The 24,181-nt window shown below is 40.0% G+C and overlaps 1 protein-coding gene across 1 annotated transcript in view; it reads left to right on the plus strand.

Moving 5' to 3' along the window:
- rassf3 (Ras association domain family member 3) overlaps positions 1–24,181 on the plus strand; it is a 65,440-nt gene that overhangs the window by 843 nt on the left and 40,416 nt on the right. Inside the window, exon 2 of the mRNA XM_073480420.1 lies at positions 9,462–9,574. Within this exon, the coding sequence (XP_073336521.1) occupies positions 9,462–9,574 (113 nt within the window). The remainder of the gene's footprint in view (positions 1–9,461; positions 9,575–24,181) is intronic.

Consider the following 24,181-nt stretch of genomic DNA (forward strand, 5'->3'; position numbering starts at 1 on the left):
GTTTCATGTGAAAGAAAATGACAAAAGTAGAATTACAAAAAGTAGATTTGCGTGATTATTTTAAAATATGCAGAAAATTGCATGGAGTTTGGTTGGTTGTTTCAGCCTCCTGAATGTGAGGATTTGCAGGTTTATATCACTGTAAACTTAATATCTTTAGGTTATAGACTATTCAATCACAACAAATAATTTTATAAGCGTCTAAATGACATTTTACAGACAAAATGCATCAAACTTGCAGTAAATACCCTACAGACTGATCAACAATGACATCAAATGTTAACCTCATGTGCATGAAAGACACTAGCATTAGAAAGGTATAAGTGTCAGTAAAGGCAGGCAGGTTTTTCTGTGAAATAAAACCAAATATAAAACTTATATCTGAGTATAAATGGAACCAGGGAGGTCTCCTTGCTCTGCGGCACACTCACATCCAGATTGACCTTTTCGGGGAGCTCATAAATCATTTAACCAGTTTTAATGAAAGTGTCATCAACATTTCAGGTAACACATCCTGACATGAAGTGGAAACCACATGTTTAAAGCTGGTTTAATGACATAAGTAGGCACGGCTCTGAAACGCAGCCCGGCAGCTGGAATGCCGTCGGTATGCAGACGGACCGGTTCAGGGCTTTTTAAAGGAAACGAGCCTCGGTGTCTCCTCCAGTACAAACTGTGGACCTCCCTCTGTGTCCACTTCTGTCTGACAATTAACAATAGATAAAGGAAACACAGAGAAAGACTCTTCTTCCTCATGTGTCGGCTCCTAACATGGCTGCCTCTTGTTTGCGTCTTCATGGAAATGAGACGTTTTGAATATTCAAACTACTGCTTTCATCTAGGATTCATCTTTTTCTCCTGTTTCCCCCTTTTCTTCAGTTTGTGTGTTTTAAAAATCTAATTTAGATTAAAAAAAAAACACATCATAGAAAAATCTGTTACGCCTGAAGACGTCTAACAAAACGTCTTTGAGTGAAAGTTTGAATTTTTGGCCACTTTCTCTTCCTTTTACTCCATTACTTTCATTTTAGTTATTGAAATCTCATCATCAATCACACTATTTATCAATTATTGCTTATATGCAGTACATATAAAGTAGAATTCATGACTAAAACTGCAGTAAATTCAGGTGTTTTGCTGTTTTGCAAGTTTGTTGTGTAAGGTAACGTTTTTGCTTTGCCTTTGCTGTTGTTACAAGGCATTTTATTAAGTCACAATTAAACATTTAAGTGGTTTTATCACAAAATACAATACAAAAATAAACATATTGTACGAAAGACAGAGATAGGAGACAACACGCGACAGCCAGACGTAAACCATGAACCATAAATAAGTAGCCTAAATAAAATCTCAGTTTTCCATCAGTGGATGGAGTTCAAATAAAAGTAGGCGATAAACTTAAAACACAAGGACCTGATGAAAGAGTTGTATCCTGTCCACGAATAACAGATGTCAGCTCAGATATCGACACCAAAACAAGGCTGACGTGGACACGGATACAAAACAAACTTCTGACTCTGCCTTCTTCGCCCATTCAGCCTTTTAACCTCGTTACGTTTGCAGATAACAGTCGAGCACAGCGAGCTCTGTGTTTCCCGTCAGCTGATGGACTTCGTGTGTGTGTGCTGATGTTGCTGCTCATTTAAAAGCCGTTTCCGCAGTTGATTGCCACTCAGGAAGCCCGTTAAAGGCCCATTACTCCATCTGAATTTCATCAACCTTCCCAAAAGGACAAAAATGATTTCAGATAAAAACTAGAGGGGAAGCATCTCATCGCTGACGTCCTTCAGCTCTCTGCGAGCACTGTTGGTCACTAATTCACTTATTAACACGCAGAAACTGTCACGCATGAGTCAGCTGAGCAACAACTGCGGCTTTGTTTAGCTTTTTCTTTTAAATATTAATTTGTCGTGAGCGGATTGTGATGCTGAACTTTACCCGGTGTGATGCAGAGTATTCAAATCCTGACTTAAAGCCTCTAAAGGGGACTTTGTTGTTGATTCTGGCGCCCCCTGTGGACAAAAGATGACAACAGTAACTACAGAGCAGCTTGTTGTCAGCGCTCTCTTGTGGACGAACTGTGTAATGGACACCCTGTTTGTATTTTATGGAAGCTTTTAAGGGCTTAAACTAAATATATAAGTCATATTTGTTCATTTATTTAAACATTTTATTTTAAAATGATGCATTTATTCATTTATTTAGGTGTTTAATCATACAGTTATTGATATATTTAGTTGCTTAAAACCCTCAAACATATTTCTTGATACTTGCTGACATACATGCTGATTAAATCTATATTCTTTAATTATTTGGATTTTTCATAATATGTTTTATTTATTCCTTTAACACTACAGTTTTATTTTCTGTACATTTTGTTTCTCAACACGTCCGTGTCCTGCAAAAAAACATATATTATTAATGACGTTAACTCTTTGTGAGCGAATAAAAACAATTTTCAGCACTGTGACGACACAACCAGTCAAATGTAATTGTTTTGTGTCTAAAGGACGTTCTGTTATCCAGCATTATACAGGTTATAATAGGGCCACTTAGCTTCACGGCTAATTGAGCAAACTTGCTAATGGAAGCATATAGTGAGCAGCAGTAAGCGGTTATGCTGCCCTCTATAGTTTTGGAGCTGCCTTTGAATTCTCGCCAGTTTTTGCAAGTTACACCTATAAACACGTGTCTGTTTGAGCACAGGATGAACACATAATGAAATGTATGTATCTATATTTTTACTGTATATGAAACCACACTCGTTGCTTCTTTGATTGAGAGAGAAACCCAAGTTGTTCACCCCAGTAAATTAACATAAACAGGACTTGTGTTTCTACTTGTGTCTCAAAGTGGGTCAGATGAGCCAGGATAAGGACTCTCTCTCTCTCTCTCTCTGCCACTCTTCCTGTGGGTCTCTCGCCCTTTGTCTCGTTTGTCTCGTTCTCTACCAGCTGAAGTAACAGAAACCTGCCGCAGAGATCAGGAAGTCTTTGTCTGATCGGGTTTAGTGTTGCACCGGGTACACTGTGGGTTCGGCAGAGGGCATTAAAGTGTCTCTAACAGCTTGATTTCAATCTGTTCTCTGAAAAATAAGCACTTTAACCATCTTCAGTGACCCCGTGACCTTTCATCTGTAGTGTAAACGTGTATTAGTGGCTCTTAGATCAGCGACATGTTTGTGTTGTGGGCTTATAATGTTCATTTACACCAGGGGCCTGCTGTGAACATATAAACAACTGTATATCGAGTGTTTCTTCTTCATTTTGAATCCTGTCAGCAGTGGTTGATGTTTTATAATCAGAGCAGATGATGTAAGCAGAGAGAGAGAGGGAGAGTTTCACACTGTAGTGTTGCCTCGTTCATGAAGGAGGATGGAGGCTCATTTTGAACCACTGTGCAAAATACTGGAGCCGTCTACAGTCTGCCTTCACCTCCCCTCAGTGTGTGTGTGTGTGTGTGTGTGTGTGTGTGTTGTGTCTCGTGGAGCCAAACTGTCACAGCGACTGAACAAACAAAGGATGGCAGCTGACACACACACACACTTATGCACACAATCACAAATGGGGGTCAGTGTGTGTGAGGAGAGGAACAGTTGAGAGCTGGCAGAGACGGAGACACATCATGAGGGATGATTTTGGATTTACATTAAAGTCTCTCTGGATTTAAATCTGGATTCTTGTGTGTGGCTGATAGAGAGAGTGTGTGTTTGAGTGTGTGTGTGTGTGTGTGTGTGTGTGTGTGTGTGTGTGTGTGTGTGTGTGTGTGTGTGTGTGTGTGTGTGTGTGTGAGCGAGCGATGGGCTTTGCCAAAAACTTCGGCAAGTCTTTGAGGAGAGTGTCGGGATTTTTCTATCGCTTTCCAAAAGTGATGCGACGCTCCGGTCGACTGGAAGTCATCCTGCTGTGGAGGAAGTCCGGTGAGTCTTGAGCGTGTTTCCAGCTTGATTTTCCAGATTTTTTGACTTCTTCAAAAGACTATAATTATAGGATGAACATATTTCTAAACTGAAGGAAAGCTTCAACAGGTTGAAATCTTAAAAACAAAGTGTTGAAGGCTTGCATAATGTGTTGAAAGGCTGCTCGGACACATCTCTCAGAGTCTCAAAACATTATGTAAGTCTCCTAAAACTTTCTTAAATTAGATTCAAGCTTTAAAAAACAAAATTTCGACTCTTCAAAGCTTTTTTTCTCAGTTACAAAATACGTCATGATATTTATCTAATATATAATCAGAGTCTTATTTGCACTTTTCGTTGTTCCTCTTCCTCCTCAGCGAGAGACAAACCTGTTCACTGTAAACTGAGATGAACGTGTGTTTCATGGCAGCAGGAAACAGAAAATATCATGTGTCGGAAGAAAATATTAAAAATATCAACCTAAAACAAGTTTAGACTGAGCTTCTTCTTCATTGAATTTGAGAAAAAAGGTTAAAAACTAAAAAACAAAACATAGTTGTGTCCAGGTTCTCCAGTGTCATCCACATGCATTGTGTCCGCAGCTATTTACTAAGTGTGTCTGTGTACACTGTACAGTGTGTGTGTGTGTGTGTGTCTGTGTGTGTGTGTGTAATACGATAATAGTTTCTGTTCCCTCCAGCTCAGATAAATCACCTGAGAACGTGTCCGAACGTGTCGAGAGGAAGAATTAAAAGGGGAATAAAGAAACAATATAAAGAAACAGAAAAGAACAGATGGCTGCTGTATTTAGCAAACACCTGTCCTCACACACACGCACACACACACACACACACACACACACACACACACACACACACACCTGTCTTTGTTTTCTACTGTACAGGCATTTGCAGCTCATGATCTCTACTGGTGTAAAGCCCTGACATGGTGTCATGTTAGGAAACATATTTAGACAGACGACACGCTTAAAATCAAAATGGTAATAATAATAATAATGCATTATTCTTTAATATGGCACATTTGCTTCTCCGTTGTTTCTCTTTTATTTTGAGAAGGTATAAAAGGCACCCACAACAGTGTAGATAAATAAAAAGCCAATATGATTTCACTGTAATTAAGCTAAACCGGAAGTTTGTGTCCATGCGCCTCACACAGTCGGAGCTATCCGGGTTATTCTGTACCCAAAAAGTCAAATCTCTGACGCTGTATCCAGATTTTCCTTCACTGATCCACCGACTGAGCTGAGACCGCTTCCTCTGAAGTGTCTTGGTGTGGTTGTTTTGGTCCAACTGCTGCTCAATCTACCCGAACCAACCGTAAACCCACCGCGACGTCAGCATCGGCTTCACTATTCAGAACCAAAAGCTCCGTCCGTATTTTTAATACAGTCTGTGGCTGAAACTAATCAAACCGAGGAGGAAAATGAACCAGAGTCAGAATCGAGCGGACCAAACAGCGGCAGCCTCTACATCAGCACAGTGGACGTGCCAACGCAGAGGGCAACAACAAAACAAACAAAACAATGCAGGGGTGTCTGGGAAAACAGCTGAGGGACTCAATTTTTGCCACAACGCAATGCAACTTCATCAAATATGAGAGCTGTCGTCTGGCGGACTAAATGCAGCACAGAATGATTTCCTGTTATTTTTATGTTTATAGCCTAATTAACTATTTATATGTTTTATGTTTGCAACCCAGAATAAATGCTGGCAATGTACCTTTCTGCAAACCGCAGATATGTTGAAACTTTACATTTCTTTAGGCTCAGTTTTCTATTTTATGTTGCGACAACGCTGCGCTTTTGATCTGGTTCGGCTTAGGCACAAAAACAACTTGGTTAGGGTGAGGAGAAGATCATGTTTGGGTTGAAAATACCTGTTTTTTGTCGTCACAAACTGCTGGAAACTGTCCTGAGGTCTCGTTGAAAATATCCTGTGACGTCACGCTTACAAATGTTGAAACGCAGCTCGAACTGCAGCAGCTAGCGTGGCTAAAGGACATTTTTAAGAACATTGTATCTCAGAGCTGTGGATCAGCTGCTGAGGCCAAATGGTGTGTGTGTGTGTGTGTGTGTGTGTGTGTGTCAGCAGGTGAGTGTGAAGCTTCATTGTGCTTCACTCTGCACACACAGACCTGATTAGAGAGTCGGTGCTAAAAAAGTTTCACGCACAGGAGAGAAAAAACTGTACAGTCTGTCCAGTTTGTGGTTTTTCCGACCTTTGACCCCTCTGAGCTGAGATCCCACTGAACACACCGACTTTCACAATAAGAGTGCTCTGTGTGGTGATTTACAGGCGGCTGTTGGGTGTAATTCAGGCTGAAATTGTTGTTTTGGTCCATTTTTTTGTTGTTTTTTTACATTAAAAGACTGGAAGTAATATATATAAATACTGTACCATAATTCTTAAAGGGTGTGTGTGTGTGTGTGTGTCTGACTGACTCTCCTCTGTCAGACTGATTGAGTCTGATCGATCGTTGACGTCTGGGAAAAGCTTTTATCCCTGAGACAGCAGAGAGAGAAGGAGGGGAGGCAGAGAGGAGGACAGAACGTAATGAAGAGGAGAGAGAAGAAAGTGATGAAACAGAACGATGAGATGCATCATCTCCTTTAAAATAATGTTATTGCTGCACACTGCACAGTACACTAATCTTTAGGATACAGAGCCATGACGTAAAGCCGATGGAGCTCTTTAACAAGCATTTCCACAAAAATAAAAAAAATCATCCTCTGGGGATCATGAACGTCGAGGAAAAAAAGTACAATAGATGATGACGCTAGATAAAAAAAGGCAGAGGATCACCTAAATCAGTAGGATTCAACCTCTGGACACCATGAATGTCTGTGAGAAAAACAGAAAAGTTTGTCATTGGTAGGGCTAAAGGAAAAGTGAGAGGGTCACCGAAGGTAGTAGGGCTCATCCTCTGGGGATCATGAATGTCTCACATTTTGAGGCAGTCTAGATAGTACATAGTTTTAGGATATCTCACAGGATAAATTAAAACTTTGACCTGCTGGTAGTGCAAGATAAAAAGTCAGGGGATCACCAAAGTCATAGGGAGTCAACCTCTGGGCACCATGAATGTCTGCGAGAAGTTTCTTTGCAATCTGTCCAATAACTGTTGAGATGTTTAACTCAAAATCTGAAAAGTTTACCTCATAATGGCTTTTAAAGAAAAGCAAGAGGATGAACTGATCAGTTGGATTCATCCTCTGGGAATGATGAAAGTCTAACGAAAGTCACTAGGGTTCAACCTCTGAGGATCATGAATGTCTATGTGACATTTAGTGTAAATTCATCGGAAAATTTTTAGAGACTTACCTTAGAAACAGAAAAGTTAACCTCGTGGTGGGGCTACAGGGAAAGTAAGACGATCATGAAAGTCAGTAGGAGTCATCCTCTGGAGAACATGAACATTTGTGCAAAATTTCCCTGATCGGCTGATAATTGTTGTTGTGATAGTTTGGATATGTGACTAAATGTCTAATGCATCCGAGAATAAACACCTGCAGTATGAGTAACATGATGGACGGACGTGTGGATGTAGAAGAGCTCTTCGTCTCTTCCTCTGTGGATCAAGTTCATTGTCAGCGGGGATCGAGATGGACGATAAAGTGAACGGATGAATGGAGGGTGACACACACACACACACACACACACACACACACTAGTCATAACAAGCTACGTAAGAGAGCAAAGAGAAACAGAGGAGAGCGGAGAGCGACTGAGTCAGCAGTACAGGCAGCACCCCTCCTCTCCTGTCTGTGTGTCCATCACACCGCGGCCTCCATTTGACTGTTAAATCACCCACTCAGCACAACAACACACAGACAGGGAAACAGAGAGAGAGGTGGCCACGCAGATCATCATCTGAAGTCTGACAGAGGGCTGGATGTAGGGCAGCGCACGGCCGAGAGAGAGACACACTGGGAAACACTGCAGAAAGAGAGAGAGGAGATGGTGTATGTGGGATTTAACCCTCTGTGAATGTGTGCGTGTGCGTGACGAGGTGATGTGATGTAATAGTGAGGATGTCGAGTCGTGTGTGTTTAAGATGAAGATGGGAGATGGGAGCAGCCATGTGCAAACTGTCGGATAAAGTCGGGCAGCACGTGAAAAAGAGGTCACCAGGTAGGATCGATGGAGCAAACACACACACACAGACACACACACAGAGTACATGTAGGTGTTTGTTGGCATCTTTGTGTGGCTCGTCGGAGTGTGTTGGAGTGTGTAATGTTGATTGAAGTGAGCAGAAGTAGCTTCCTCGTCTCTTCTCTGTCAGATGATTTAATAGTTATAATGGTGCTGCTGGATTCTGGCCAGTGTCTGAGTGTGTGTGTGTGTGTGTGTGTGTGTGTAGGTCTGAAGTTAAGTAACTAAGGTCGGGCGACATGGACAAAATTGACAGTGTGATTATAACTTCAGAGCTGTAACTCAGGATTCATTTTCATTCGTAAACTTTCACTTTTAATCATAAAATGTCAGAAAAATATGAAAAATGTCAACACAACTCATCAGATTGATTGTTTTCTCTTCTGGAAAAAGTATTCAGATCTTGTAATCAAGTAAAAGTAGCAACAAAATAGTGTCTGGTCTGAACTGTGTCTTTGTGATGGGCTTTCTAAGAAGTCAACTTTTCCCTCTTTCATTACACTGTGAACCTTTTCTGCATCATGTATCTTTACAACAAAGTCCAGCCTCTGTCCTAGACGAGGGAGATTTACTTTTCCCACACCAATATTCAATAATTTCCGTAAGAAACACGTCAGAAATCAGTGTTTCTCAGCATGTATTAATTTGCCATCATTTCTGTGAACATTTAATTGTGTTATTTATTGTTTTGTTTGTTTTTAAGGGTCAGAAAACTAAATGTATGTGAGTCTAAACACCTGTGAAGTTTCATAAAATCCGTCCACAGACAGACTGACAGAAATATAAACACCTGGCAAAGTGCTCCAAACTACTTCTGTGTTCATTCCTGCTACACATAGAAGAAAAAAACTCAACAACTAGATTTATTTTGTACCTTTAAAGTGAAAATTGTCACATTTAAAAGCTCAAAATGAGGTCAAACCTTGTGTGACCTCATTATGAAACATTTTCCTCCTTCAGGTTGTGTCCATGTCAGAATTTGCATGTTTATGGTTTTTATTTGCAAAGGAGAATTCAGTATCGGAGCATTATTTGCATGTACGTTACAGACACACACATTGTGTACGGACACACCTGCACGTAGCTCTCGTGTGACCTTACAGTCAAAGATCAGTCATAGATGTAAAGTTTAGTATTGAGTTTATGAATATTTACACATACAACTGCATGTCAGCATTATTTTATCTGAGTTTTTTATGTTTCTACAAACAACATGTCACACTCGCTGTAGCAACATAAATGTCAACATGTCAATAAAGGCCATTTGAATTAGATTGAAATGGAAATTTAATTGAAAAACCTTTCCTGTGTTTTCCTCACATACTTATTTTACATTCACAATCAGAAGATCAATCAATAAGTCTGTTAATCGTTTGGTTTCTCTGCAGGTTGTAAGTACACGTGTCACGCAGCCTGTCGGGACCGAGTGTCACTCGACTGTCATCCTGCAGCTTCACCCGTCAGTCAGGACCACCTCAACAACAACAACCTGCTGCTCCATGTGAGTACACACTGCACTCTGTGTGTGTCTGTGTGTGTGTGTCTGTGTGTATGCATACGCTTTATTCCCCATTTCTCTCTTTTACTTTTATTTTATTTATTGTATGAAGCTGCAGTTAGTGTTGTTCAACTTCAGTTTATTTAAGGACTGAATTATCATCAGTAGTAGTCGAATAGTTCTTGACGAAACAGTCACTTAGTGGCTGTTAAAGGGTCAAGTCTGATATTTTTTACAGCTCCAGTTGTTGTTCCAGAGCTTTTGATGGTGTTTCACATGATCTAAGTTCAAACTAAACTGTTTTTATCCAAACTTTCAATCCATGTTGAGTTAAAGTTTAGACTGATATGTAATTCTTCACCTCGGATCAGTAGTTTACAAAACAAAATTACAAAAAAGTGCCACATATATATATATATATAAAATACAAACTAATAATATTGTATGAGATTGCATGTCAGAACTACAGATATCACAGACAGATGTGATATTTATGGTTAAATCTGGTTCAGGATCAGTTTAGTTGGATTATTCTCACCACTTTATATGTAGTGTAGTACATCGATCACCACAAGAGGGCACTGTTGTCAAACAAACATTCGGCCTGATGGCACCGGCTGGGTTTTGGCGTCACGCCTCCTCGTCTGGCAACACAGTAAAATCAATAGAATAACTGTAAAATAATGTTCATTACATATGGCCTGTGAACCTAATATTCAAATTAATGAGTTTTAAAGCAACAATAACAAACACGCCCGACTTTCACCTTCTCAGTTGTTAAGATTTGTTGCTTTTATTTGATTTAAATAGATCATTTTTGGGCTGTAGTCTGTTGATCAGACGAAACGAGCTCCATCAAGACACCAAACATCAAGAAAATCATAAGTAACAAAAACATCATGTGATTAAACGACATAGTCAGATAATAACGTAGCTGTAACGTGTGTTTCAGTGTGTTTTCTTAAATTCCTTCGAGCTGCGATAAAACTTTGGACCCCAATGTCAGCACACACACACACCCACAATGCATCACTCACCAAGAATGGCTTCTATGTGTGTGTGTGTGTGTAATTCCTGGAAGACAGCTGGGTGTGTAGCAGGCCTGGTTCATGTTAGAGTATTTGTTCAGACCACCAGACTGCATTAACGTGTCATACAACAACTGTATCTCTGCAGTGCTTCAGTGACTTTAATAGTCCGCCCGTCTGTGAGTCCAGAGTTATTTCACCGACAGGAAACAGTTTCAGGATGTGTAACACTCTCACACTCTCACACGGGTTTGAATCATGAAGCTGTGAAAAAATGTAGTTCAAGATGAGTCAACAAAGGTTTTTTGGGGGAGAGAACTGAAAGATTGTGATATAAAAATACTCCAAAATGATCATTTGATGTATATTTAACATCTAGCGGTCTTTAACCTTTGGGGTTTTTTGGGGGAAAACAGTTGTTTGACATGTTACTCCGTGTCAGACGAGAAAACTGACATCACTTTCACTTCAGTTATTGTAGGTTCAGGTCGTGTTTAGCTTAGCTTAGCACGCAGACTGGAATCAGAGGGAAACTGTTAGCCTAGCTCAGTCACATTGAAACAAGCTCCTTCACGAAATATCTCCGGTGTCGTCTCTGATTTGTGGTTTCGGGACAAAAAGTGACTCTTTCACGTGCAACCAGTTATCAGTTACATTTAGGCTGTTATTACTGATATTTATAGATTGAAGTTACATATATTTATGCTACTATTCAATCTCATTAAGTCTGAACATTCTCATTCTTAATAATATTCATTTGTGACACTGAAACTGTACGTACATGACGTCTTTTATTCCTTAAGCGATTGGCTTTTTAAACAAATGTGAATTGGCCTGTGATCAGCTGTGGATGTGACACCGTGACTCTGTTTCCTGTCTTTTATCTCCTCTTATTTATGTTTTTATTCTTTTTTTCTACTGACGTCTATGATGGTCAGTAGCTGCTTGACCGTGAATATCCATTTTATTTCAATTTGATGATTAGCTGTAGAAATATTCTGCTCTGGACTGAAGTTTTGAACAGATGGACGTTCGATATCTCACAGGGGATTTTGTCATTTTTAAAACATCTGTTGTCTCATCTTGTCGGGATGTTTTTCTGGCTCACATTCAGTGAAACAGTGCGACTGTACTCCTGAACGAGCCGACTTCACCACCGCAGTGTTTACGTCTCGTCTGCCAGTAACACCGGGATTAATATTTTCAACGCGACGCTGAGCAGAGTCGGGGTTTGGCTCCACCGTTTGTCAACACTGATGTGGCTCTCTTCAGCGAACATGAGGAGGATTAACTCAGCACATTTCACACACTCGGTTACTGCTGAGTAGTGCTGAGTGCAGTGTTGTGGGTTTTTAGGTTGTGTCAGAAAATACATCTTTGGTGTGTCTGCAGCTGGATACAGCGGGGTCAGAGTGTGTGTGTGTGGTTGCAGACGTCAGTATGTCTATAGATAAGCTATACATATTCTTAGAAGTACACCAGTAGTATTTTCTCAGCTTTTTTTAAATAACAAATGCTCCGAAAACAAAACAGAGGCTTGACAAAAAATGTGGAACTGATGTAACAGATGCTACAGATGCTAACGCTGCACATCTGTATCAAAATAAAGAGCTAAACAGCAGCCAAACTGTATTTTTCTCATGAGAATTAGTTCAGGGTGGTTTTGGTATTAGCGAAATATTCCTGTTTTGTTCTGTTCAGCTTCTTTCTGGAACTGAAAACAGACATTTGACACTATTTTCTCATTACGAAAACGCTGAAGCGCCTGAAAGAGCGACTCTGTCAACACACAGTTCTCACTGTGTTCCTGTCCGTCTGTGGTTTGTGGTGCAGAAACCGTCTAGAAACTGAATGTCAGAGATAATAACATGATGTGCAGCCATGAGACAGTCAGAGGCTCTCGTGTCTTTCAGAGAAAGTGATGGAAGGAGTGTATCTTTTTCTGTGTTTACCCTAGACTCCCTTTAAAAAAGCATACATTTAAGAGTTTTTGTGTTAGGAGAAACTCTAAAAACTTTATGAAATGCTGTTTGCAACAAATTCTTAATAATTTGGGCCTTCATGTAAATTCGGCTAAACTTATACACAAGTATTTCTTTATTTGTGTGGAAAAAAATGTCTATGTTTGTCTCTGTGTGCATGTTTATTTGCATAATGGAGCGGGGAAGTGAGTTTCAATTTGATGTTAATGCCAGGCGTGAACAGCCTCTTTGTGTTTTAACATCAGACATGAACTGTAAACCTGCAGGAAGAAAGAAATCTGCACCTAGTAACTCGAGTACAAGTCATTTTTCGGGTCAACAACCACGTGTTAAAAAGCTAATTAGCCATGCTAGCGGTTTGACTCCACCACTTTGATCCAGACTGAAGTATAACAACAACTATGAGTAGATTGGCATTACATTTTTGTACAAATAATTCACCAGATTATTTTTAGCCTAATATTATCTAGTTTATTCACTTCTAAGAGTTCAGGAGCTGCAGATTGAGTCCAGCTGATCGAATTAAACGGTGATTATGTTAGTGAATCAGCACTGAAGTTAAATAAAGAGTCTCAGGTTGACGTCAAACTTAAAATTTAATTTCCGCTTTGTCTCTAGTGTCTCTAAGTATGTGAAATTGCATTGCGTCCAGGTTTAGGTGAGTCACAATCAGTATGAGGTAAATAAGAGACTGACCTACTTCTTCTTCTTCTTCTGCTCCAACACAAACGCAGCCACGCTCACAGGAGGACTTCCCTGCACTAGTGTTACAGAGTAAATGCCTCCACGCTTTGGCCGGCTGCCCCGTGAGATCAATGTCACTATGATAGCTGACACAGGTGTGAGCGTGTTGATCAGTCAGTTATTTAAAGTATTACACACTCAACTCCGCCCTGTGTGTCTACAGACAAAACAAAAACTCAGTGATTCACTGACTCACATCCAACCCAGTATGATATTAAGTATTTCACTTCAGGTGATGAAGTTTTATGTAAAGACATCAGGTGACCACGACAGTTTAAATACAACACAGTTATAGTGCTAAAGGACTTTTACTGAGATTGTTTGTTGAAGAAAAGTGTTAATTTGTATTTTTCACACAAAAATAGGTGTTTCTTTGTTTTCTTTGTCTACTCCCATTGATATAAATGAATAAAAATGACCTATGAATAAGACATTGTTTATTGTTTTTTGTGTCAAAATTACCAAAAGTCAGAAGGTTGGACTTTTTAGACAGACAATTTTTTACTCTTGCGCAAAAAAAACCAAAAGAAATCCTTAATAAAGTGGTGTAGCGATGACGTTTATAAGACTTGGGTTAGGGTTCATCTTCACAGATGACACCACTTTGTGATTTTCGAAGTGAAAAGCTAATGTTAGGCTATAAACAGGCTGCATCACGGTCACATGACTTAAACGTCACCACCACTGAGGGTCTTACAACACAATTACTATACATGTTTTTATATTAATTGATAAATCTACAAGTTGTAAAGTTAAAGTTAGAATAGTAATGACGTTTAATGTCCCCGACAAACTCTAGTCTCATTCAGCAACACACGATTTTAAGACACATAAGTGCTTTATACTGGTTTCAACAAGAGGTCTGATTGTATGTAAGCTTATGAGAAAATGACCCTACTTCTCACTTGATTTATTACCTCAGTAAACAGTTTATCAATGAGTTTACGGTCTTAATCTATAGTTTCAAGTCTTCTTCAATACAGAATGATGTTCATTTTGTAAATTAAGCTCCAATTAAGAGTAAAATAGGCAGTTTTTCTTTACTTTAGGGAATGTAACTCCAAGAAATCACAGTGAAAATATTACTTTCAGAATGAGTAATGGCTAATGAGTAAGTCATTACCTTTCTTCCAGCGGTGAACTGCGAGCTGAGCGTCCGTACAGTATGACTCAGAGTTCATCCTCCTCTCCTGTGATTGGTTTGGCTCAAGGGAGAGGCAGTAAATGACTGACAGAGAGACAGAGCTGGACATGGAGTCCACTTCCTGTCTGCTGGGAAAGACAAACACAGGCGGAGGCAGAGGAGAGGGAAAACAAAGAGGGCCGAGGGAGGCAGAATAAATACGGACGGAGAGGAATGTTCATGTGGAGGCTCATTAACAGCACCGGGTCGGAACCGCTGATGAGTGGTGTCACATTAAAGACCTGTTAGGACACCAACAGTTCACAATTAACATCTCCTTTTTTAATGGCTGATTTATATATACATTTATGTATAAATATTGTACTTTAATAAAAAAATCAGGTGTGTTAATACAGTATATAACCAGAATATATCATGGAGGTCTGGCAGGTTTTAAAAGGTCTTAAATGAAGCCTTCAAACAGCCTCCGCGAGTGCAGCCGTCCTCTTAATAACAGGTGACATAACAACTGAGATATAAACACAGCAGAGGTCAGAAGTACGAAGAAAGTGAAACCATTAACTAAGACTTCAGATAACAGTCACACTGCAGTGGAAGTTCTGATTCTGACCCGACACAACCCAGTAAAAACAGATGGAGAAGAAGGAAGGAGAAAGAGGAGAAACATTTTCCCACACTGGAATATGTTTTCTCAGGTTTTACTGCAGTTTTCCTTCCTGCGGGTTTTAAGCTGGTGTGTGTTTGTGAGTGTGTGTTTACTGTAGCGTTACCCACCCTGCACTAACCTCGCCAATAGCTGTTAATGAGTAACCATAAAACCTCTGAGGGGAAAACACATTAACATTCCTCCTCCTTCTTTTAAATGTACTTTTAAAAACACCATCCTGTGCTCACTCTCTGCCCTCCGTCCTGCTGAGTGTAAGCAGCTTTGAAAAATCTTTTGTTTTATCTAAATTTTCTGGTGTGAAAAGATTCAGTAAAATGCAAAGTGAGACTGTAACTGTTATTGTGATGGAAGATCGGAGCTGACATTTCATGCTGATCATTTTTATCCCAACACAGTAAGAGTTATTAACTGACTGGCTGGACTGTGTAAAAATGTCCGAACAATGATAAACTATCATGGGGCACTTGAAATATGTGTGAGAATAAATTAATGTGAATGGCTTCCCAAAGAAAACAAGCAAAATATTGAACATTTGCTTAAAAAAATCATACCAACGCACCTAAACAACATTGGAGTCACATGACGTTACGTTACATTACCTTGCATTACCTCATATTACCTTATGTTACCATACGCTACCTTACGTTAAGTTACATAACACTATGTTATGTTACCTTACATTACGTTAAGTTACGTTATGTTAAGTTACGTTACCTTATGTTACCTCACGTTACCATGTGTTAAGTTATGTTACGCTACCTTACGTTAAGTTACATAACACTACATTACGTTACGTTACGTTACCTTACCTTACCTTACGTTAAGTTACATTGGGTTACATTACGTTACGTTCAGTTATCTTATGTTACCATGCGTTACCTTACGTTAAGTTACATAACACTGTTATGTTTCCTTACATTACGTTACGTTACGTTAAGTTACACAACACTATGTTATGTTTCCTTACATTACGTTACGTTACCTTAAGTTATGTTACCTTACGTTAAGTTACATTGCGTTACGTTACGTTACATTAAGTTATGTTACCTTACGTTAAGTAACATTGCGTTACCTTATGTTACCTCACGTTACCATGCGTTAAGTTACGTTACGCTATGTTACGTTACGTTACCTCACATTAAGTTACGTTACACTATGTTACGTTACCTTACGTGTGTGTTTTGCTGATTTTTAACATTCTATGTGATATATTGTGGACAAGTTAGAATTTTCTAGTCAGTTTGGAGTTCATCAAAAAATGTTATTTGGTTATACCTTAAGTTAAGTTCAGTTAAGTTACATGACGTTACGTTACCTTATGTTAAGTTACGTTACGTTACGTCAGTTTGGTGTTAGTTTGATCTAAAAATGTTATTTGGTGATGTAAACCTGTTGAAAACCTGGTGGAACTGGTCATACATCCAGCTCAGTTTTCAGTTCTTAGAAAGTTGATACCGGGGAGGTTTAATCGTTATTTACTGACAGTAATCCTTGAACAGAGGGTGAGTCAGCATTAGATAACTGTCTCGCAGTTATCCAGATTTAACCTCCTCTGTCCCTGTAGTCATCTCTAAAATGTCTGTACTTGTTCATTTGTGTCGGTTTGTGTATAACGAGATATAAATAAACACATTTAACAATTGTAAATATTTGGAAAATATGTTGTTGAGGCACCAAAACATGGAGATTGAGCAAAACTGCTGGGGTGGGGCGCACACACACACACACACACGCTCACACACACACACACACACACACACACACACACACACGCTCACACACACACACACACACACACACACAGTAAGGCTAAAACCCATAACTGCAGCCACTAAATCATTTGGGACTTTAAAGACAAGCACACACACACAGAATGTTATCCTAGATGGTTCACCTCCACACAACCTTACAACACAACCTTACAACACAACTCACACTGCACACACACACACACACACACACACACACACACACACACATGCATTGTTTTATTGCCTAAGTGTTATTGCTCTACATAAAAGTCCGAGTTCAGGTCGGTTCAGTGCAGAAAGTTATTGTTTCCTTTGGTTCTTTGAAAACAAATACTGATATTTTTTTGATTGATTGCTTTTTATGCTGTTAATTGCATTTTAAAGGAATAGTTCAACATTTCGGAAAACACTCTTTTTGTGGGTTTTTGTGATGAGTTAGATGAGAAGATCAAAATCCCTGACATGGGAGTGTTATCAATCTTTTTATCCAACTCGCTGCAATAAAGCAAATAAGCAACATGTCAGACTATTCCTTTAATGATTAGACTAAGACTAACTTCCACTGTGTAAGGTTTATTTATTTTCTGTTGCTCAAGATCATTTAAATGCAAGAAAACACGTTATTAAAGCCTCTAAAAGAGCATTTAGGACATTTCTAGTTTTTCACTGAAACACTAAACCCAAAAGTCTTCCTCGCTGCTGCACACTCAGTTCAATTCAATTTTAAATCATCTTTAATTTGAATTTCTGCGTCTCCCTCTTCCTGCTATCAAACATCTGGTATCGCTCTGTCCTTCCTGTAAACAAACATCTTCACTGTCTGCTTATCGTGCATCTCTTCCTCTTCGTGTATCTCTCTAAATCTTCCCATCTCCTCCGTTCCTCTAATCAGACGCTTATTGTGTTAAAGAAAATACAAACAGGGTGGATTGTTTACCTGCTGAACAGAGAAGGAAATGAAAGAAAGGGTTTTGGAAAAGATCTTCAAAATGTGTCGAGATAAAACACGTTTACGTAAAAAGGCAAATGTCAGTTTGTATGTCAGAAGGAGGCAGACAGGAAGATTTTACCGTTAAAGTCCTGATTGTTCATGTGTAACATGAGAGGGGTGACTTGTAGGAGGAAACAAACAATAATAATAAGATAAATATCAGCAACTCTGCAGTTTTACTTGTGTCTTTCAGCTCATTGTTTTGGTTTTACACAGCTTTAGTATTTTGGGTCACGCTCACCGCTCTCATCCCATCATTTTAGTGTCAGAAGGCAGATGTTTTTAGTGAACATGTTATGCAATCTTACTGTTAACCACCTGCCAGGCACAGACAGACAAATATATATATAAAGTTACCAAAAACATTGAAAAACACAACCGGATCTGCACCAAAAGTTAATGGGATCTATTCTGGGCCGAGACTCATCCTCCATCCAAGTTTCGTGAAAATCGGTTCAGCAGTTTTTGTGTAATCCTGGTGACAAACCAACCGACCAACAGACGGGCGTGGGCGAAAACACAACCTCCTTGGTGAAGTTAATTATGCTCACAATTGTTAGAATAGACGATTTATTTTTGGCCAGAAAACACAGAGTCTTGCATTTAAATTGTTAATGACTTTATTGAAGTTTTGGAGCCAGCTGAGACCAAAATACACTCAAATTTCGAAACCACTGAGAGAGAAAACAGCGCTCAAGAGGATAAAACTTTCCCAAAAACAGAAAACAGCTTCTTCCTGAACTGCATATGTATTGTTCTTGAGAATTAAAAGCAAATGTGGGCAGAAAAACAGAAGTAAAGATCATAAAAACACATGTCAAACACAGACGGACTGCAAACAGGAGCAGAGTTTATAAGTTGCTGCAGGAACAACAAGGATAAACATCAGAAAACCACAAACAGACGGACATAAATTTGAAACAATAAAGTCTGTGAGCTTTGTATTATTTGTGTTTTTAGTAAATTTGTTACAGCTTTCCCAGGCAGACACTCAAAGACACATAACAGTGAAAACCTTGAACCCCTGAGCTGAAGAAAACAGTCATTTGATGAGTTAACACACAGTTCAGGACCTGTTTTATAGTGAAAATTCAGCCTTTTATTTGACATACTATCATGTCATTGTTCAGACAGACTCGCAGAGACAAAGAGCCTCAAAGACAGCAGAGGCAGTAACACACAGATGAATTATAGCAGCCACAATAACACTGTAATCTTTGTGGATTGTGAAGGATTAACTGGTCGGTCAGATGCAGCTCTGACAGACAAAGCTCCCCCATCATCAGCTGCCTGTTGCAGAAACAGGACACCAGCCGACGGATTAGAGACCCAGCAGCAGACGAGTCCCATTGATTTCCTTCATTTTTTTGGCTCCTAACATGTCCCAACATGGATAACGGTGCGGCTAACATGTTTTACAGCTCGCCAGCTGAGCCCCATGTCGCCTCTGTGGGACTCTAAGTGACAGTTTTTGTTTTGTTACATTCATCTTCGTCTTTTTTGTCCATTTACTGTTGATCAGGGCACTTTTAAAAAATGGTAATACCCAAAAATGTAGATAATAACAAGCCGAATATGGCTTTCTGTACGCTGGGTCCCTTTTTATTTATTTTTACAAACTTGCAGACCTGTTTCAGACGCATCCTTCATCGTGTTTGAACACTAATCTCACACTGAACTGGTCTTTCCACCACTGACAGGTGACATTATGAAAAACAGTCTTCAGTCTGTACCTGTGAAAGGTCTCATGTTGTAGAGTCGATACAGAAATCAGACGCACCCCCTAATTTTCCAGAACCACCTTAAATTGCAAACATGGACTGACATCACTTAAAAAGGCATTTTCATTTACTATGTAACTATTAAGAGGTGCGTAGAGGACGACTAATTTTCTAGCATGTAGGTCACCGAGGGCACTTTATCATGTCTTATCTGCCATAGGGGCATCCAAGAGCAGCATTTTTTTCAACATGGGGGCACTAGTGCACGTGTGCAGGAGTCAGGATCAGTTTATCGAGAGGTAAACTGAACTCTGGAGAAGCAAGTTCAAGTAATTTTTTCTGCTTTGCTTGTGGGAGGTTCAAAAGGAAAACACAGATCTGTATCAGGGTGGGACGCTAACGGCAGAGTCCTCTTTGTGTGTGTGTGTGTGTGAGATGCTGTTCGGTGTATGTTTGTTCGGTCTTATCTCGGATCCTGTCCTTATCCAGGCGGACGATCTCGAACTCGGATACCGACCGGCTCACTGTAAATGACACACATTCACCATTCATGCAGCCTAAATGGAGCAGCGACACACTGACTTTACTGTCAGCAGAATAAAACACACACGCAGACAGAGAAAACAGAAGTATGACTTGTTTTGATTGTTAAACTCACAATAATCTCAAGCGCTCGTATTTCTATTTTCTGTTTATCTGTAAAGTTTGATTCAAGATTATTGTTTGAAAGCTGACTTCTGTGTAAGAAGGAGAGAGTGAGGGAGGAGGAGGTGGAGGGAGAGAGATTGTGTTGGCAGGGTAAGAAAATCTTATCACGCCAATAAATCTCTGAATTGAATTAAACTCTGTGTGCATATGTGTGTGTTAGTGTGTGTGTGTGTGTGTCACTGTGCTGTTATTGTGCTGCTGCTGCTGCATAACAGTTCCTTTACACTGTGCGAGTTCAGACCAGCTGCTTCCTCTTATCCTGTTAGATTTTAAGTAATTCAATTCAGCATTCAGCCTAAAAATATTGTTTTTCTATGAAAGGCCAATTTCCTCCCGACGACCTCCGGCACACAAAACTCCCATCGTGCCATAACGTGACCTTTGAGCTGCGTATAAACATTCATGTCAGCCTGAAAATGTGGCCTTACCGAGGTGAGTCGTGTTTAACCCGCGCCAGGAGTGGATTTAGTCATTTTGCAGCCCTGAGGGTGCTTTGAATCCTAACATCCTCTTTTCAACATCCAATCCTTTCTTTACACATATCCTCCAGACTGAAATGTGCAAGCAGGGGCTTGATATGAGCACAGAGATGATCTAGTTTTATTGTTTGTCTAAGATAGCTACTGTATCAGCAGAATCATACAGTTTACAAGCCCACACTGGTGTAGTTTTCTTTTCACTGTCCCTCTTTAAAGAGAGCTACTAAAACTACTCTTTGCAAGCCTCACTGCAGTCATGCAAAACAATCCATGATTATAATATCCAAAAGCACCTGGAAAAATCAATATTAACATGAATGTGGAGACTGTGTGCTCTGTGAGGCTGTATTTGTGCTGAATGTGAACATGCTCACAATGATAATGCAACATGTTTATCATGTGGGTTAAGTGTGCTAGCATGCTAACATTTATTAATTAGCACTAAACACAAAATGCATCTGAGGATTATTAGTTTTGCATAGCCTATAAACAAATTAAGAGTGAGCCTTCGCTAAATGAAGTCAGGAAATCAGCTGACTGTACAACATCACCATGCAGGTGCTCTTGAACCGAACACTTTTAGGCCCCAGGCGTCGTACTTGCCAACCCTCCTGAATTACCCCAGAACACCCACCAAACCGACATTAAAGATCTAGTGGCATCTTGAACACGCCGCAGCCGACGGCCAGCTAGCTTGTACGTTCTGCGCCTGCATGAGAAGAAGTAACTCTCCACACCACCAGGTGGCGGTAGTCTGTATTCGTCATTCAATAAGGGGAACAGGAAGACTCAGGACTGCAGATATACAAACCTCTTCTAATGGAGAACATGTCTGATGAAAAAGTTGAAAATGGCACTGGGTGAAACTGTGTATAATATATAATATATAATATGTTTTATTTCAGTACTTTCTCCACTGACTGCTTTTAAACTGTGTGATGCTTTCAAATGTCAACTGAACTTAAACCACGAGGCTAAAGTCCGTCACCTTATAGCTCCTCTCAGGCCGCTCGTCCCTCCCTGCCACTCCCACTCCAACCATTAATACCAGTGTAACTCTGCTCCCCAGCTGCAGTGTAACCCTTCGGGGCTGTTTCAATTGTAGCCTGCATCCCTCCTCTCGCTGTCTGTCTGTGATTATGCGATACAGCGAGGCTGCGTGTGATCCTCTGACGGCATTCCTCCGCTCTTTGATCACTGCACACTCTCTGTTTTGTCTGTCAGGATGAAAAACTGGGCCTGCAGGCGACGCACAGGATGTTGGGACAGCGTGCACACACACAAATGCACACAAAATAATGTATATCAGTACCTGCATCGTGCACATATACTGCGAATACCTGCACACACTCTGCACACAAACTGTGTGTGAAAATTCAGCTCACCTAACCGCTTTCATGCAATTTGTGGATCAGTTTCAAAGTCCCTGAGGCAAAGTGGAGCTCAGGTTGGATATTTAAAACCTGTCGCAGCAAAACAAAAGACACACACACTCATCCTCACAAGTGTTACCGGACTATCTAGGCCCCACGGAGCTGTTTCCTGTTTCTATGTCCTGGAGCAGTTAATCTGCTTTTGCTTAGCTTTTTTTTAAGGTACGTGTGTGATGTTTAAACCTTCAGGCTTTAGCTTTATTCTCTCCTGTACATTTCCAGTCTGAGTATTCCCAGATAGCTTCCTCTCACTGATTAAAAGGGCCATGATTCACCAATTAGTCATCATTATGCATCTGAAACTGACGTCACTTGCATTATTTTTTCCCCAGTTTTGTTGCCACAAACATGACTGAAAACTGTCCCACTGTCTCGTTAAAAATACCTGGTTTTCTGCTACGAATTTGACCTGACTTCTAGTCAAAATTGTCCATTTTTGTTTCCAGAAACACTCTATTTTGGCAAATAATTGTCCCGAAAAATATATTTTTTTTAGCTGCCAGTTGTCGTGACTTCTCGTCAAAAGTGTCTAGATTTGTTTCCAGAAACACGGCTGGAAATTGTCCTGACATCTTGTTGAAATATCTGTCTTTCAGCTGCTAATTGTCCTGACTTCTCATCAAAAGTCCTTTAATATGTAACTTATTTGTATCTCCTCCATTGTTTCGTCATGAATAGCGGTCATTTAGCCATTTATTTATTCATTTATTAATGATTTTGGCAGTGTCAGTCCTCCTAGTCTGATACTTTGTTCCTGTCATTTAATCAAGACTTCCAGGGAAAACACCACATCCAGAGAAGCTAATTGAGCGGCTGTGAAAAAAGAAACACTCACTGTTGGTTCTCACGTTTAAAGTCGTTTAACGACACACTCCCACCGCTATCTCTGCTCCTCCTGCCTTTCAATCAGAGACCAGACACACACCCTCCTGCAGAATAAAGAGACACACACCCCGCTTACAAACACACACCTGTTCACGTGCACAAACAGCGCAGACCTCAACAAAGCCTCACACACTTACCTGCACGAGGCAACAGCATCTGCACACATCTGAGTGAGGTCATCGCCGCCTGAGGGGGAAATTCCTTCCCTCCGTCTCATTCTGCCTCTGTCGTTTTAGGTTTCTCTAAAAATGACACATTCCTCACAGTTTGACCTTTCATCTTTGCCAACCCTTCAGCTCTTCGCCCTAACCTCTCGTATCGTGACTTCTCCCCCTCCACACTTATCCACCCAACCCCTCCCACTAACCCAACAAAGCATCCATGGTCGAACTCAGCCACAGTACAGCAGCTGGAATTTATCCTTAAATGTAAAGAAGCCGACTATTACTTACTATTATTTCTAATTAACATTTAATAACAAGGAAATGTATCGGCCTAGTTAACCTTCTGCAGGCTAAATAGAAAAATAACAACATAACCATAAAGTTAAAGAGACATGGGTACAATTTTGGTGCTAAGATTAAGATTTAATTCATCTTTAAACCTGGGTTGGATGCTTTTTATGTGGCTTTATCCCATTACTGTCTCATCACCGAGGATACATGTAGCTGTCAGGTCTCTTTGAGCCTGTTCCTGCTTTGAAACTGGATTAATGTTTAACCAGACCTTCAGCTGCAAAAACCACACCAGTGTTTGTCACAATCACAGGACTTGTTCTTGTCAGGGAGTAAAAATAGACATCACAAGAGACCAAAACCCTAATCTTTACTCTTTATCTGAATCACAGTAATCTTTGTGTCTTGTCTCGACAACACAGCGAAACAGTCCTAACAGAAAAATGATATGAAGGGTGCACATGCTGTCTAAAAAAAGTGTCCCATCGAGACCTTAAGAGCCTCTAGGTCAAATCTGTGTGAGGATATTTAAAGATAAGTCATCTTTAGACCATTTGTTTTTAGCTTTATGTATAAAAAACTGTGGACTTGCCTTCGCTCTGGAATGTATGTAATGTATAAC

The sequence above is a fragment of the Pagrus major genome, chromosome 14 (assembly GCF_040436345.1).
Source record: "Pagrus major chromosome 14, Pma_NU_1.0".
NCBI classification, from domain to species: domain Eukaryota; kingdom Metazoa; phylum Chordata; class Actinopteri; order Spariformes; family Sparidae; genus Pagrus; species Pagrus major.